The sequence below is a fragment of the Anser anser genome (assembly GCF_964211835.1).
Source record: "Anser anser genome assembly, chromosome: 5".
NCBI classification, from domain to species: Eukaryota; Metazoa; Chordata; class Aves; order Anseriformes; family Anatidae; genus Anser; species Anser anser.
Window position 1 is genome coordinate 51800900 of NC_139725.1, and position 16272 is coordinate 51817171.

At 45.3% G+C, this 16272-nt stretch overlaps 1 protein-coding gene across 2 annotated transcripts in view; it reads right to left on the reverse strand.

The window, feature by feature from the left end:
• The window catches only part of CLMN (calmin), a 77774-nt gene extending 72908 nt beyond the window's left edge, over positions 1 to 4866 (reverse strand). For both annotated transcript variants that reach the window (XM_083838723.1, XM_083838722.1), the window contains exon 1: positions 4657 to 4866. In XM_083838723.1, the coding sequence (XP_083694849.1) occupies positions 4657 to 4738 (82 nt within the window). In that variant the 5' untranslated portion in view covers positions 4739 to 4866. The remainder of the gene's footprint in view (positions 1 to 4656) is intronic.
• Between the last annotated feature and the right edge of the window lie 11406 nt (positions 4867 to 16272).

The window sequence follows — 16272 nt, forward strand, 5'->3', positions numbered from 1 at the left end:
AACTACAGCAACCCGGTCAAATGCTGATGCGTCTTGTAATTATAAAATAAAAATAAAAATCACTCTCTGCAGTTAAGTGCAACAGTTGTAGTCATTATGCTTTATGCATAAAGAGATAAACAAAAATATATAGAGAGAAACATTTTCAAGAGTTCCTGACTGACTATGAACTGTGAAGCCTTTGGATGTCCATCAGAGATACACAAGCCCCCAGATGTAAAGAGATGTAGACAGGCTCACTGAAAGAGAGTTAACTATCATGAGTTAAGCACCTGTATTACCTCTGAAGACATAGGCTCAGGGACCCGTTATCTCAAAGGAAGCTGGGGTTCATATCATTAACAACTGTAGTTATCGCTTACAACAAAAGCTTATAAAGATATATAACAAAAAAAGCTTATAACATTCTAAATCTTAATGATCCAAATGTGAAGGCAAGCAAAATCAAGGAGAGCTGTGAGTTTATGACCGAGTGATGAAGCAGTATTACAAACCAGGGCAAGGATGGGGAGCTCGCAGGGCTGGTATGGCACATATTATTTCTTTCAGCCTGTAATCACTATTTTGGAATTATTTCTGACAACACTACAACATGCTACTGTCTAGCACTCAAAATGTGCTTGAAGACCATGCAACCTTCACCAGAGAAAGCCTGAGACACAGGAAAGTATTTAAATGCAGTGGAATCAAGGAATATACACCCATGGATTTCTGCTGGATCTGGATCAAACCCTGAGTAAACAGAAAAATGACAAGTAGCAGGACTTTGGGCTCCTTGTCTTGTCCTGATAGAAGAATAGCAGACTTCTACCATCCCAGACCATGTACACTATTATAAATACAAGAAATGAGCATTTATATCATAGTTATTTTTAAATGGTTGTAATAGCACTCATTTTCCAGAGATGGAAAAAACTTCTGACTATACAAGAATTCACCTCTACATATTCCATTCCAAGGAATATAAGGAAAGAAACACAGTATTGAATATACATTTGGACTATTGCAAAGTACTGAAATCAGGACCAAAATATCATCTAAAAGAGAATAACTCCTGCTGCTGAGGATGCTGCCTCTTCCTAGCGAGTGCAATTCACCACGTAAGGAAGTATATTTTTGATGATCCTAAATCAAGCTTCCAGTAAGGAAGATTTTAAAATATTCTTGTGTTGTAACAAAATGTTCCCGCTGGTGGTATAATGAAAGAAAGAAAAAAAAAATCTCCTGGCAGGAAATTAATTATTGAGCATTCCACTGCTCGATGATGTGCTCCTACGTTCTGTGCGGGCTTTCCATTTTTCTCTCTCAGTATGTGGAGAAATTCAATATGGAGAATATACAAATAGAACAAAGAGCAAAAGAATATCAGTTTATTAAACGCATTTAGAGACCAAAGAGAACTGGAGTGAGGAACTTGGTTTGCGTGTCACCACACCTGGTGCTTACTCCCTCTTATGTTTACCTCTTCTCCATCAGATTGCCACTTTTGCTTCTGTTCCCTGAAAATACCTCTGTTGAAAATGGAAGATATACTCCTGGATTTAGCATTGCTCACTTACAACAGGTTAGAACCACTACTTCCTTCATTAAAATAAATAAATAAAGAAAGAAAGAAAGAATTGAAAATCTCAGTTCTTCATGGTAAGGGACAATAAAAGTTTATCAACATAAGCCTATATCTAAATAATCAGCTGTAACTCCATTTTCAAAAGTATCTGTTTTTGTTGTTTTTTTTTTTTCCTCTATGTCTAGTCACTTTAGCAAATTACACTACTGTCAATTTGGGTCTTCGTGAGAAACATCTGAAAAAACATGCATGTTATAATTTCAACAATCTGTTTTATACCAAAATGTATAGGTCCTGGGGCTACTTCTGCACCCAGCACATGCACCTTGAACAGTACCTGACCTGAGTGGGATCGCACTACTGCAAAAGCACCCCCATGAGAGCAAGAACTTCCCAGTAACCGGCATCCTGGATCCTTCAGCGGTGTTTTGTGGAGCTACCACACGGAGAAGGAACATGCGGCAGACTGAAACCACATATGCCTTCTTCAAATAGCATTTTACGCCAGCAGTGCACTACAGCTTAGCTAAGGAATGCTGAAGAACTTTTCAAGAGAAATTAATACTTTTAGCTTTTAAAAAAGGAGGCAGAAAGAGTATGGAAAGCTGCTACAGCAGATGGTTGTATGATGCCTGCAGGAGCTTGGATACCAGATAGATGGTGAGGTGCTAGTGATAAAATTCCTGGTGGTCATCACCACTGTTTCCTTGGGCTCTTCCATCAGCTGCTGGACAGGATGGCTCGGACACAGCAGGACAGTAATGCCTCCATCTGCCTTCCAGACCTGAAAGGGCTCCCGTTTGGCTAGCTGCCTGCATCAGCAGAAGACAGTCGGTCTCCACCTCTACATGCAGACATGCCAGTGTTTGCATGCATTGTTCATAACTGCAAATACCTAGCTGCTGCCTACTGAACTCTCTTTACAGCATACTCTCTGTGCATCGCAGACACCTCTTCTTGGGTCCATATTCACACCATGAGGTCCCCAGAGACTAGCAAGCAACTTCACCAATTCAATACTCTCCATTGAAGGGATGCGCTCTGGAATAAGGCAAACCACCAACTTCCTAACACCTACTCTATGCACAGCTGGTCTTGCAAGAGTGAGCGCAGCGCTGCAGCAGCAGGAGCCATGGCAGCAGACAGGGACCTGGCCACCCAGGCTCCTTCATGGGGCCCAGAGCAGCAGGGCCCTGCAGGGGCTCTGCCAGCGCTGCTGGAAACTCTGCATCAGACCCAGCTACTTCTCATCCTAGAGTCCTGACTTTCTGGCACATCAAACCTGTTATTGATTCTGCAACCGATAGACAATGATACCAGAGATGATTCAGATTGCATTCTTTTGGGAGGATGCATTTTGAATTATAAAGCAGGAGCAAGTTTAATTACTGCGTATGAAGACAAAGCATATGCTGCCATTTTACAAGAAAGCATACTGAAGAAAAGCACCATGCTTTGCCACTGAGCTCCTGCGTGACAAAAATCACACTCTCCCAAGTATCAGACTTACCATCTGTAAAATGTTTTCCATTTCTAGAAGATAATGTGAGAGCTCTGTGTTACAAATCATATATGCTGTAAATGAAAGATATTATCACTTGTTTTGGAGCAGCACCTTAGAACAAATACCTTTTCTCTCCTGTAAGGGCCCACACCAGGAATAAAACTTCTTAAATTCCTCCTTAGTAGCGCAAGCAAGGTGACAACTGCTAGATCTCTAAAAACTCTTCTTGTATGGCAAGAAGGAGACAGGAGTTCTTTTCATGAACATAATGTTATTCAAAGGAATTTGCCCTGTAGGATGACATTCTCCTACAGGACTATAGGAATTTTAGAGAAGGCTGTGTGCGTCCATATCAATGCATTTTAAGTTCCAGAGAGGGAAAGGAGTTTAACTTCTTAAAGAAACGATTGAGAGGTAAAGTGAAAAATATGTTGTTGTTGTTGTTTAACAAAGTATTTCTTTTCTATTCCTTCTCATAAAAGGAGATGGATTAAGGATTAAACCTCCTTTAATCACTAGGGTTTTGAGCAACAAGAGATCAGATGCAGGCCATCCATGCTAACACACAGAAACAAAAGAGACAGGGACGAGTCAGAAACGTAGAATTATACTGCAATGAAAGACTGGCAAAACCCATGGGGAGTTCAACCTGGCATTGCCTGCCCTGGCCAATCAGAATCTGAATTTCAGAGGTTATAAAGATGCCAGTCAAAATGTTGAGGAATGACCCCATCCACTGTTAAATAATGAGCTGGAAGAATGGCTAATTTGGGTCTCCTTTCTGATAAATTATACATGTTCTACCATCAAACCCAACCAAAAACTAATTTCCAGCAACTGCACAGTCTCTGTCAGCAGAAAGAGCTTTAACACCATTATGCAGAAACAGCGAGATAATGACCTATAATTCAAGTCTATTATTTTTATGGGACATGAAGATGCCTCACGGTACATTGCAAGCCGTTGATTAAGATTGGTATGCAGCACTAAACAAATTGTTCTCCCTTGCCTATAAACCAAGGATGCTTTTGATTCCTTCATCCGCTCGTGCTGCCCTTGCCCACCACGAAGAGTTTGCTGGCGAGGGGCAGCGAGAACTTGGAGGACCTGAAGCACGGGCACCCAGCTGCGCTCAGACCTTGCCATTTGCACCCCTCCCGCCGGCACAGCCCGCGGCAGAGCCTCCCGTGGACGATTTCCCCCAAATCCCTGCCCGTGTTTACTCAACGGCGGCCGCTCGGGAGGTGCGCTGGGTGGGCGCGGGGCTGGCCAGCAGCCCCCCTCCCTCCCTCCCTCCCTCCCTCCCGGCTGCTCGGCACCGAGCGCTGAGCATCCCCAGCCCGCGGCATCCCCGCATCCCGCCCGCTCCGCGCTGCGGGGGCGAGAGGCCGGACCCCCGGTACGGGGCGAGCCCGGCACCTCCCCGACGGCAGCTCCGACGGGGCCGGGCTCGGGCGTCCGCCCCCCGCCCCGATCCCCTGCGCTGGGCTCCGGGGAAACTTTGCCCCCCTGCTGGCCCCGGGGGAGAAGCAGGGGAAGGGGAGCGGGGCGCCGTGGGAGGGGTTTGGGGGGGGGGGGTGTTTACCTTGGAGGTTCTGCACTCGGATGTCGCTGATGTGCCCGATCAGCTCCTCGCGCTGGAACCAGTCCCACTCCTGCCCGGCCATGGGGCCGCGGGGGCGGCCCGCTCCGTGCCGCTCCGTGCCGTGCCGGGGCGGGGTGCCGGGACCCGGCGGCACGGCCACCGCCACCGCCACCGGCAGCGGCACCGTCGGCGGGCGCGGAGCGGAGCGCGGAGGGGAGGGGGGGGGGGGGAGGCGGCCGCTCTCCGCTCCCCGCCCCGCCCCGCGGCCCTCCCTCCCCCTGCCCTGCCTCCCTCCCTCCCTCCCTCCCTCCTGGCCTCCCTCCCTGCCTCCCGCCTCCACCGGCCGGGCGGAGCGGGGCAGGGTGCGGGGCCGTGCCCCCGCCCCCGTCCTGCGCCCCCTCACCGGGAGCCGACCCCGGCCCGGCCGCCCCCGCAGCCCCCCCCGCCCCGCCCCGTCCCGTCCCTCGGTGCCCTCACAGCCCCTGCCCCATGCGGGCGCCCCAAAGCGATCCCCCCTCTCCCGGCAGCTGCTGGTGGGGCTGAAATAAGCGCCGCTGTAAACGGAAAGCCCTTCCAGGCTGTTCTTCGTGCTCCTTTAGCCCGCTTTTAGCAGCCTGCGCGGGCTGTCGGATTTCCTTTGCGGCGGTTCTCCCGTCGGATACCCCCCTTCACGCCGCCCTTCACCTCAGCCGCACGGTGACTGTTAGCGTGGCATCCTACGGCCTGCCTGCTGTGAGCGTGGCCCTAACACGCAAGGCATTTTGTTACAGCCATCTGTAGTTGGGTGCAGGTTTTATTTGCTTCTCCAACCATGAGGACTGTATAATGTAAACAGAGAGAAATTGACACAATCCAGTCAGGCTAGTCCAGTATCACTGCTTAGACTACCAAAACACTCGAGCTGAGATCTGCAGAGTTAACTATAAACAAACTAGGAGCTGGAGATTGTGGCTCTTTCAAGTGGGGAGTGTTTGTGTGATCCCAAGGGAACGCCTGCGCCCCGCGACCCGCTGTGTCACCCAGCAGTGCTCTTCCCACAGCCCGCTCAGGTGATTTTCTCTGTTACACGTCAAACAAAATAAGGTGGAGATGGTGGAAACGTGACGTCATCCACAGAGTATCTAATACGTGAGCTATTTATTGTCGCTCCAACAAGCACGGGTTGATTATCCCACAGCCCAGCCCACAGGAGCCCGGGGCTGCCCTCAGCTTTACGACCGGTTGCATCTCAAGGCTCCAAAGTTCTGCACAAACGTAAAGGCAGGTGAATGCCATGCCATAGAGCTTATAAGCCTGGATGTGGGGAACAGAAGAAACAGTTGTGAAAAGGAAAATGCATCTGAACTCCAGCAGACTTGCCCCAGTGGCGGTGCCAGGCTCTGACTTCATCTAGCGCTGGGAAGTCCTGGTTTTTCCCAGGCTGCTGCTGTTGACAGCCACCAGCGCCAGGTGGGGATGGCAAAGGAGGCTTCATCTCACCGTGTGTGGGCACCCTGCAGGAGCTGGTGTTCCCCGAGCTCTACAGACGACAGCTCCCAGTCTCCGCTAGCCCTCGTGAGACCTCTGCTTGCTCCGGGCAGTACGGGCAGCTGCAGAAACACAGCTGGGATAAGTCACAGGTAAATGGGCGAGGAGAAAAAGAAAGCTCTGCAACCTTCAGCAGCGAAAGGTGCACACAGGGGTGCAGCAGAAGGAGCAAAGGTGAAGAGGAAGCAATAAAGCCAGTCCTCGCTGCCAGCCCTGCCCGCCGTGCGATGTTACAGCTGATTCATTGCTTCCTGCACCTTATTCTGGGGCTGCCTTCTCTGGTCCTGCCTTCAGCCTGCACCCTGCCCGTGTAAAAGAGGTGCCCGGCTCCATCACCAGGGTGCCTGAGGGAGCAGCCCCGGTGCCTCTGACACCTCCAGGCCCGCTGGGCAGCCAGGTTAGACCTGCACAGTCTGGGTCTCAGGGTCAGGCTGGGTTGAAGATGTAAATGATTAACAGTGTGGCAGTGTGGGCACAAGGAAGTTTAAAATCCCATTTAGGGGGAGGAGAAAGCATGTTAAACCTTTTTTTTTTTTTTTAACCTAGGAAAACATTTGTTCTTTGTAGCCATTTCCCCTAAAGGAGGAAAACCCATCAAAATGGCAACAATGAGGACCAGCAGGTAACGCTGCCTGGGACCTCCTGCTCATCCTGACTGATGGGAGGTGAGAGCAGCCACATGGCAGCCGGCCCTTCTGCTGGGGGGATCAGGCAGGACCTCAGCCTTGGCCAGGGCTCCAGGCCCATCGGCAGGTTGGCCACTCTGCTTTCTAGCCCAGCACATCAAGATAAGCTGCATCAGCCTCGTCTTCCACGAGGACACTGGTCTGTGAGATGCTGTGTCTGAACACTGGGGCAGCAGGTGTGTGGCCTGAGTTTACCCAGCCAAGCCTTTCAGACAGCCCCTCAGCACCTTCCCCAAACCAGCTCTGTGGTGAGCAGAAATCCTCCTGGGTACAACCTCCACGGAGATGGCTGTAACAAAGCGCAATATGTGCAGAACCACATGCTCCAAAATGAAAAACTTAAGCCCCTAAAATTGTAAGGACAGTAAAATTTGTGAGATGAAAAAAAAGGCATCTTTTATAATCATTTTTCTTTATGGTTTTTTTTTGTTTGTTTTTTTTTTTTTTGTATTCAAGTTCTTCCCTGCTACCATGTGGTCTATGAATCAGCTCTAGAAGTATGAAATCTGAGATTCTCACATAAAGCTAGATCTCCAAACGTTATGTTACTTGTCATAAAATCTGTAAATGCTTGTGGGAAATTATCTGTGAAAATACTATATGCCTACTAAGAAGTAACTGATTATATACAGTGAGGAGTAAAGAACTTCTCTTAAACAAAAAGTGATTTCAGATTTTGTTATTGAAGTTCGTTTGCCTTTTGATGTTTAAGGACAATTCTCTAACTGAAAAAGCAGGTTACATTTAATTAAGTCCCTTGGCTCAGACTTGTTACTCAGGGCAACACTATAAACACTTGGCAGAGACTCTGAACTGTAACAACAGGTTTATTAAAAAAAGATTTTGGTCACGTACAAGAAGACAAGGAGTCTAATAGGAAGTTCATGGGGAACTTACCATTCTTCATCGCCTTTATCTTTTTACTTTCTAGTGTATGCAGAATAAAGATATTAAAAAGCTTTGTTTGCCATCTGCATTTGTTTCCTTTGCATATCTTACCCGTGAGTGATTTAATGAGTTGAATTCTCAGTTTGAGAAGAAAATTTATACTTGAAGATTGTCTGATACTAGAAAAAAAAAATAATAAAAAAACAACGGACCACACAAATCCTACAGCTAGGTTTTGTGCCTGTCCAGATCAAGGGTGCTTTGTGGCTCCTGCTAAAACATCAAGGGAAGGTGTCTGCCACAAAGGAAACCATAGATATATTTATGACATTGTAACTACATTACTTTGGTTTATAAACAGAGTTCCCCATATGAACAGTCATTCCAGGTGCAGATTATTTTCTGGCTTTGTTTAAACCAGTTCCAGAGCAACGAAAACCAGAAAAAGATGATGTCTCTCTTACAATAGGCACGTCCACGCGAGGGCACTGTGAATATTCACCCCAAACCTCACAGGAGCGTAACTTCCTATACAGACATGCTGCTGGCTATCCCTGACTGCTCTGGTCAAAGAGCTACAAAAATATCTCCACAGCAAACCCTTCTAGACCTCCCCCGACCCACACTCCCAAAATGTCCTTGTTGCACTCCCCAGGCCTGCTCAAGACAAATATGGTGTTTCTGGAAAGGTCTTGGACGTTTGGGTCCTGACCCTACACTACCAGCACAGCCCTCAAGTCTTCCCACACTCTTCTAGCTCCTCAATGGGGCTACAGAGAAGGCAAGGATTTCTCTCAATTTTTAATACATTTAGGTTTTTTTAAGTCTTCCTGGCTGAAGACTAAAAACAGAGACTTTCTTACTTTACAGCTGAATGAGGAAAAGAGAAGAAGGTTGAAATCTGTAACCTTCAACCAAAAGCAATCCAAATTATCATTTAACTCTCACATTTTACAGTTACAGTACAACCTGACCTGGATGGTGACTCCATTTCAAGGCAATAAGTATGCCACCACAGGTCTCATCAACACTTCATTTTTCTTGTTTAGCCTATATCTGAAACACCTAGGAGTGCCAACCATGAGAAAAGATTCATTAACTGTGCCAGATGAATAGTTAAGCAAAGATTTTGCTTTTATTACCCTGTCCGACAGCAGCCACCCTCCAGTCTGGCTCCTCCACCCACACACATGTAAACACTGGGAGGGGTACCATGTAAAGTTGACTTTCAAAGCAAAACGCAAGAAAAGTCAGGAGAAAAAAGACAGTCTAATTCAACAAAGTAAGCAGGAGACACTCAAGAAAAGGTGCAAAAGGAATGAGAGAGACTGTATTAAGAGGATTAAGCAATTGGAAGAAGTGAGGTCATATAAAAAAATGTATAAAATGTAAGTGCTCTATGAGTTTTTCTTCGAAGGCAAGGAAGACCAGTAAAATATATATTCTACTTCCACAACAAAGTTCAGTAACAAGCAGTGAATTAATTGGTAAAATTAATATAATCAATAAAACGAATATCAGCTTCAAAAGCAGAGTGCTGTGCCCCACTAAACCAGTCACAATCCTGATCCCTTTCAGCTGCTATCAGAGGAAGAGGTGTGGTGACTCGTGCCCGGCCTCCATGTATTGCTGAGAGTATGGACAAACTCTGCATGTTGAGCAGCCTCTTTTCTTCTGCTCTGTTGTGTCTCCTCCTTCCTTGACTCCTAGAAAACCCTAGGCCGTCAACTGCCACAACTTAATGGCAAGAAGTAGACTGCAGGATTTGCTAAAAGGTCTCAGTTTGCTATAAGTAAGTTTTGCCATACACCACTAACTTGGATAGGTTGAGCTGGATTCATATTATTTGCTTGGTGAAATTTGTATATACAAACCTAGCAGCAAAATGCACTTTCCAGTGAGCAGTAGTATTTTCAAGATTGTGTCTTTTGGGGTGATGGTGTCCCACCAGGAAAAACTTCCACATGAGAGCCATGTAGGTGAAATCCTTGAGATTCTGCCCCAGTGCAGGTGCTGTGGTGGAAGCAGGGCTGTGTGGGTCACTCCCTGTCCTTCCTCTGTTCTTGGTTTGTTGGGTTTTTTTGTTTGTTTGTTTGTTTTCCTTTGTGGGTGAGCGTGGTTTATTTTAAGGTGTGATTTACTGAGAATTTGCGTGCTGTATTTGTTAGAGGCAGTAGGATAGGCCCTTTCCCTGGCCTGCAGGCTGGCTTTCTTACATGCAGTTTGATTTTCTGTCTTTCTTTCATGCAGTCTGAAGGCTGGAAGAAAAGGAGGGTTGTTATGTAAAACTCATTTGAATATTATGCACTTGTGGAGCTGATTTGTTTCTGTTGCCATGGCCCTTTTGTTCAAAATCTTCCCCTTCACTAGAGCAAAACTCTTCCTTATATTCACAGAGTACTTGCCATTAAAAACTCGATAAAGTTTTTGGAAACTTGTTCATTATTTTTCCCTTTTTCCCCTTCCTATTATTTTTCCTTTGTTTCTGGTGGACGCAGGACGCAGTTGATCTCATCCATTTGACAGTACTGTGTAAATCTCTCCTTTGGGACTTACTTGCTCTCAGTTGTGTGTGACCAATTGATTTTATGACCTTCAAATTTCCTTCTGTATGTTCCAGCATGTAATGAAGATTTGTTGCCCCAGCAGATACTGAACAAAGGCTGCAATGTGTAGCTATAACAGGACCGGTTTTCCAGGTATAGATGGCCTAAAGGCCAGGAAAAAGACCCATGAAGTGAGCCTTTCATCTTTGGAACATCTGTGTGTCTCCCAAGAGTTTTCAACTTTTCCACAATCTGTTCCCATAACATCAATTTCATCATTTCATCCTACCTGATCTCAGTGCAAGGGTAGAGATACCAGCCTGGTGCCAGCAGTGGCTTAAATAATGTCCCAAGAAATGGAAGAGCCAATGCCATGCAAGGCTTTACCGTGATTTGGGATGGTGGATATTTCTGTAGATAGCAACAACTGGTGAAGTTGTGCAGGTAGAAGCAATCCAAACCACATCCGAATGATGCTCTGGGCAGGACAACTCCCTTTGCTGCACAATGTTTGGCTCCAGGTGACCTTAGCTGGCCAGGTGACCTTCATCTGCTTCAATTATCTCGATTAGAGAAATTTGAGGTACTTTCACTGTATATACGATAAATACAAGTCAAGGGTTCTGGAATAATATTCACTGGCAAATACTATTTCTGGACAGAACTACGAATATTTAACATGGTGTAAATGATAAATCAGCTGTCTCCTACGCCAACCAGAAATGAATGCTTCAAGTGGAAAATGGAGATTGCATAGTCTATTTTTTACCCCTTGAACACTAGGATTGGAAGTAAGGCAGCAGGTAGTCATTACAGTGCTTAAGCGCTGTAGTTGCAGATGCTATAAAAATGATGATAACGTTGCTGGCTTTTATACACAGCTTTCCATCTGTAGATCTCAAATCTTCTGTATATTGCAATTTTGTGTAATTTCCTGACTTAACATGCCTGAAACAAAATCTACTAGCCCCGAAATAATATTTTATATTATAGAAAACAACCTGCATATTCTTGCAATAAAATGTTTGTAGAGCAATGAATTATGTGTGATCTATCCTGCTTACTTCATCATAACAAAACAAATTAGTTTCTTATAAGCAATCAAGCAAGAATGCTCCTTTTAAGCTGCCTGACCTCTTTTATAACATTGGAGATGTCAAACATTCTCCAAATACAACATTCAGCTAAACTGCCTGTCGATGCAGCTCACTTCAGAAGTAATTCCACCTTCCTTCTATTTGTTTGTTTCTATTTGAAGAAATGGTTTCTATTTTACATCCAATGTCAAGTCAGCCTGACAGAAGAGATTCCATCCCTGGCCTCCCCAAAAAACATCAGCTTGGCAAATAGCGGAAATACATAAATATTTCAAACTGAGGGGCAGTTCCCTGTAGCTGATGAATAAGCTGATTTTTTTTTTTTTTTTGGAGTTAAAAGGTGCATGATCTGATTGCCTAACCTGCCAGGCTGAGGTTTTTGCAGTAAAAGATGTACTAATGTTTCCAAGCTCTTCAGGAGCAGGCATTTTCAAACCTTACTTGTATTTCACTGAATATTTAATGTAGCGGTTCTGCCAGAAGCCTCTGAAAATAGGGAGAATTAAAACCCGGCAGCCGTTCCTTAGCAGAAGGAGGTTGGTGATTTTGAAAGTTTGTCCTTACCATATATCAAAGCGTGACCTTGAGGAGCCCTACCAATGTCAAACATGCCCCTGTGGTTGCTGCAGCTGACAGTTTAGAAGTTGTGGCCAGTGACACTTCACCTGATCACAGCTAACTGTAAGCATCTAACAGGGTTTATCAACTTCTTTACCAACCTGGATTGTAGATGAGAGTTGAGGGGCTACGAAGTTTATGGATTTATATGAATTTTTGCTTTGTTTTGCCTGTTTGATAACTGTAAAAATGATCAGCAGTTAAGGAGGAAGACAAGGATATGAGGCATTACCACTTGGCTAGTGCTCTTAACTCGGCTTTGATGGGAAAGTCTGTTACTTTGCTTCTGAGAAAGACTCAGGAATACATCTATTTATGCTATAACTCCATTGACTCCGACTGGCAGATGATGTCGTAGTACAAAATTCAATTGACGTTGAATTCAGGTCATGTTTGGGAATGGAAAACACCCTGTAAGCCCCCCCTTAGAAGAACTGGTGAAAGTAAAGACATTTGGTGCATCTGCTACTGGCCCAAACCAACACAGCAGAGATGGGTTTGAATGGAAGACCCCCCCAGTCGTAACTGTTTCCAAGACTGTAGAATTGCCAGTGTAAAAATCTGCCAAAGGAAAGCACCTAGGTTTGGGAAGATCTGGCAGGTTGTCCAGTCCAGTCAAGGATTTTCTCTGTTACACCCCACAGGTTTTTATACAAGTCAATGGCTTATCGCATTTAATTGAAACAAACTTTTAGAGGCACTCTTTGAGATTCCAGGAAGAGGTGAAAGCCTGACCTCATGCCGTCACACTGGCGTGTTTTGCATTTTGACTTCAGTGCTTTTTATCTGCTTTTACACAACTCGCTGAGTTTTATTGCACAATTGATTGCAAAAATATTTATCCATCCAGGAGCTCTTTCTTATGATGACCACTGAAACACCACTGAAGTATTTAATGAAGAGGCAAAAGTGTTCGGGGCTCTTCATGCGTGTAGTTCATTTTCTTTTTGAGAAGAAAACACCAGCCATCAATGGGTTTTTAAATGCAGTTGGGACAAGAAAGACAAAAACCAATGGTTGGAAGCTGAAGCCAAGACAAATCCAAATGAGGAGATTTTAATAGTGAGTCAGTCATCCAGAGAAATGATGGTTTGCCAACTCCTAGTGTCTTTAAAGAGAGAGCAGGCCTTTCGAGATGTGCCATAGCCAAACACAGTACAGTTTATTCAAAAGTGGGTTAATTGTGCAAAGTGTAATGGTCTGCAACGTAAAAGCCAGATCAGAGGGTCCGTCTAATGGTCCTTTGCCTTTAGTTTTGTGAGGCTGATCTTAAAAGAGTATTGTTTCTCTTTGCATTTTCCTAGCTTTTACACAGACCAGGTCCAAGAGTTTTAATGCCGCTCCTTACAGATTTCTACCTTGGGAAAAGAAGCCATTGAGTAAAGCAAAAGTAGTAACAGCAACTGCAAAGTGATAACAGGGTGCAGTTAGTGCTCAGCCGCTGGGAACTAATGTACTCATTCACCAAGCTGCAAAGCTGCCATCAGGCAGCATTTTTTGTTGCTATCAAACAGCTTGTGCTTAGATCCACTGACAAAGGTGAATGGTTTGATGGTCATAATTTAATCCTCTGCTACCAATACAGTAAGACAGTTGCTAAAACATACAGCCCAGTCTTTCAAGGCTATCCTGCACTTAAAAACAAAAGCATTGGCATATTTGAAAACACGTGTTGCTAGATGTTTGTTGCAGTTCATACCTCTGTATGTACGGAGCCCATATGCCCTCTCTGTCACGAGTGTGTGTAAAATTATAAATGTATGTGGGACATGAATGTGCGCACACATCTGCATGTGACCAGTGCCATCTCTAGCAGTTATACACATCCACACACAAGTCACTGCCTCATGTTCTTCACATACAGCCTCACAAAGACTCATCTCTTTCACACAATATCCACAGAGAGAGGCTCGGAAACGCAGACAGTGGGTGCCCTGCTACTGGGTGACACTTTTAGAAAGTTCCTTTCCCCCATTTAGATGTGTTCTGAGAGCAAAAACAAATAGCCACAGAGTTTCAAGGAGTTATAGTTATTCACTGAATTCAGAGCACCTGAATTTGGAAGATCTGGATATCAGCCTTTGGCTGTGGCTTAGGTTGTTACATGATCACATGTAAGTCACTTCTCTGAATTTATATTTGCTTACTTACAGGACTGGATGCTGTTGCTTACCAAGCCCTGCTTCTCCCAGCTCTTGTGAGCTGGTACTCACTTTATCTTCACATAGAGGAAGTTTCAGAAAAGCTATGTGGTTTCATTATCACCTGTGTAAACAGAAAGCAATGGCTGTATTTTGACTGATGAAAGTGAAGAGACAGCAATCAGGTTGTTTTTTATTTTCATTCATATTTGCAGATAGGGTACTAGATACATCCTTGTTCAACTCTTACATTCTTTCTTAAAGCAACCCAGTTGGTACTGCATGTGCTTAACCCCTCTACCCTCACCAGGAATGGTTCAAACGGTGCTAACCTAAGGCCATCAATGCAGGGAAAGGGTGTTACCTCCCCAACTTCTGGAAGGGGTTGCAAACCCAATACCAGAAATTCTCACTGTTTTCTTCTCATTGCTGTTGTAAATTATGTTCTCTTAAAAGTCCAGTTCCTCCCAGGAAGAGAATCCCAAATATATTAAATGTTTTGGGGTTTAGGAGGGAAAGGGAAAGGGAAAGGGAAAGGGAAAGGGAAAGGGAAAGGGAAAGGGAAAGGGAAAGGGAAAGGGAAAGGGAAAGGCCACAGTGCTTAGTGTTTAAAAAAGAAAAAAAGCAGTTTCTGAGCTGATTTCAATGATTTTTGAGTAGCTGCAAGTGAATGTATGCTCTGCACAGCTGAGCCAAAGTCATTTCTCAGCTGACGGAGGAAGGATACAGTCTGTTTAACAGCAGACATCCTTTCTGAAGGAAAACCTTTGGGTGCTCAGCCCACTGCCTGAAACCAGAGAAGAGATCCCTGCAGCCACCAGTCCCAGGGAGCACGATGCTGTGTGTGCGGATTACACCCCGCAGCAGCATCCAGGAGCGCACCCCCACGCCTAGGGGGATACACTCCCACCTGCTCATTTCACCTACAGCACAACCCTCAGCTTCGCTCAGGGCCCGGCCCTCGGCTTCTGACAGCTCGGTCTCTTTCCAGCAGTCTAGCAGCAGCTAGCAATGCACAGCGCAGCCCGGCTCACACTGTTTCTGCCCACAAAACAGCCATTGAGCACTGGTCAGGAGCCCTTAGCACCAGTGAAACGCGATGTAAATTCTCGCAGAACTCATTGTTTTGACAAAGATCACATGCAATTTGTTGCCAAGCAGCCTACGCAAATATTTAAAGCCTGCCTCTTTCTCCAACACAATTTTTTAAAAAAACAAAACCAAAATAACAAGAGCTTTTAATTTGTGCCACGTAGGCTGAGAGAGAGTTAACCCCTTCCCGTACAAACCCAGACCCGAGGATGACGGGATTACTGCAATGTGTTTCATGGGGACGATGCTGGGGAGGACTTGACTTGGAGGTTGGCAGGGGATTTATTGGCTTGGGCTGAGGTTGTCATACATTGTCAATGCCTTGTGGGTCTTCCCAATTCCCTCCCCTCTTGAGAGGTAGTCTTTTCTGGCTAACATTGATGTAATTATCTAATTTCTAATTGCCACCTCCTCGTCCCAAGACCCTTCCAGGTTTCTGGCCCATTTAGGTAGAACTGCTACATTTGACCTTGTTTTTCTTCTTCCCTCCCTCCCTGCCCTCATTCATACCTAAGCACATGCTTAGCTGACGTGCTGAATCTTCAGATGGGAACAATGTCCAGTCTGTTAAAATGAGGCAAGAGTGCCAGCTCTAGATGTTTTGTGTAGTAAATTGGATGTAGATACCATTTTAAAAATACTTGTAATTATTTTACTCCTACCAGACTTCAGTTTCACCAATATGAGCCATCATGTTAGGTTTTTCTGTCTCTGGAAACAGTCTCCAGGCACAGGACTGTCTGGTCACCCAAGAATTATCATCAGTATCGCACAGGATAGACCTCTTATGAAAAATAAACTAAGCACAAATATAAACAATGGCTCAAATCCCAACTGCATTTTTCCACAGGAACAGGCCTTCAACCCATGTGCATCTCTGTGTTCGCAACTGCACTACTCAGGAGGAGTAATTTCCCAGCTAAATGATGCCCTGGACCAGTGGCCCCAGGGTCTGACTGCAAGGAGACATTTATGATCTGTGAGGATTATAAAGGTAATGAGGATGGCCCTGAGAACTGCT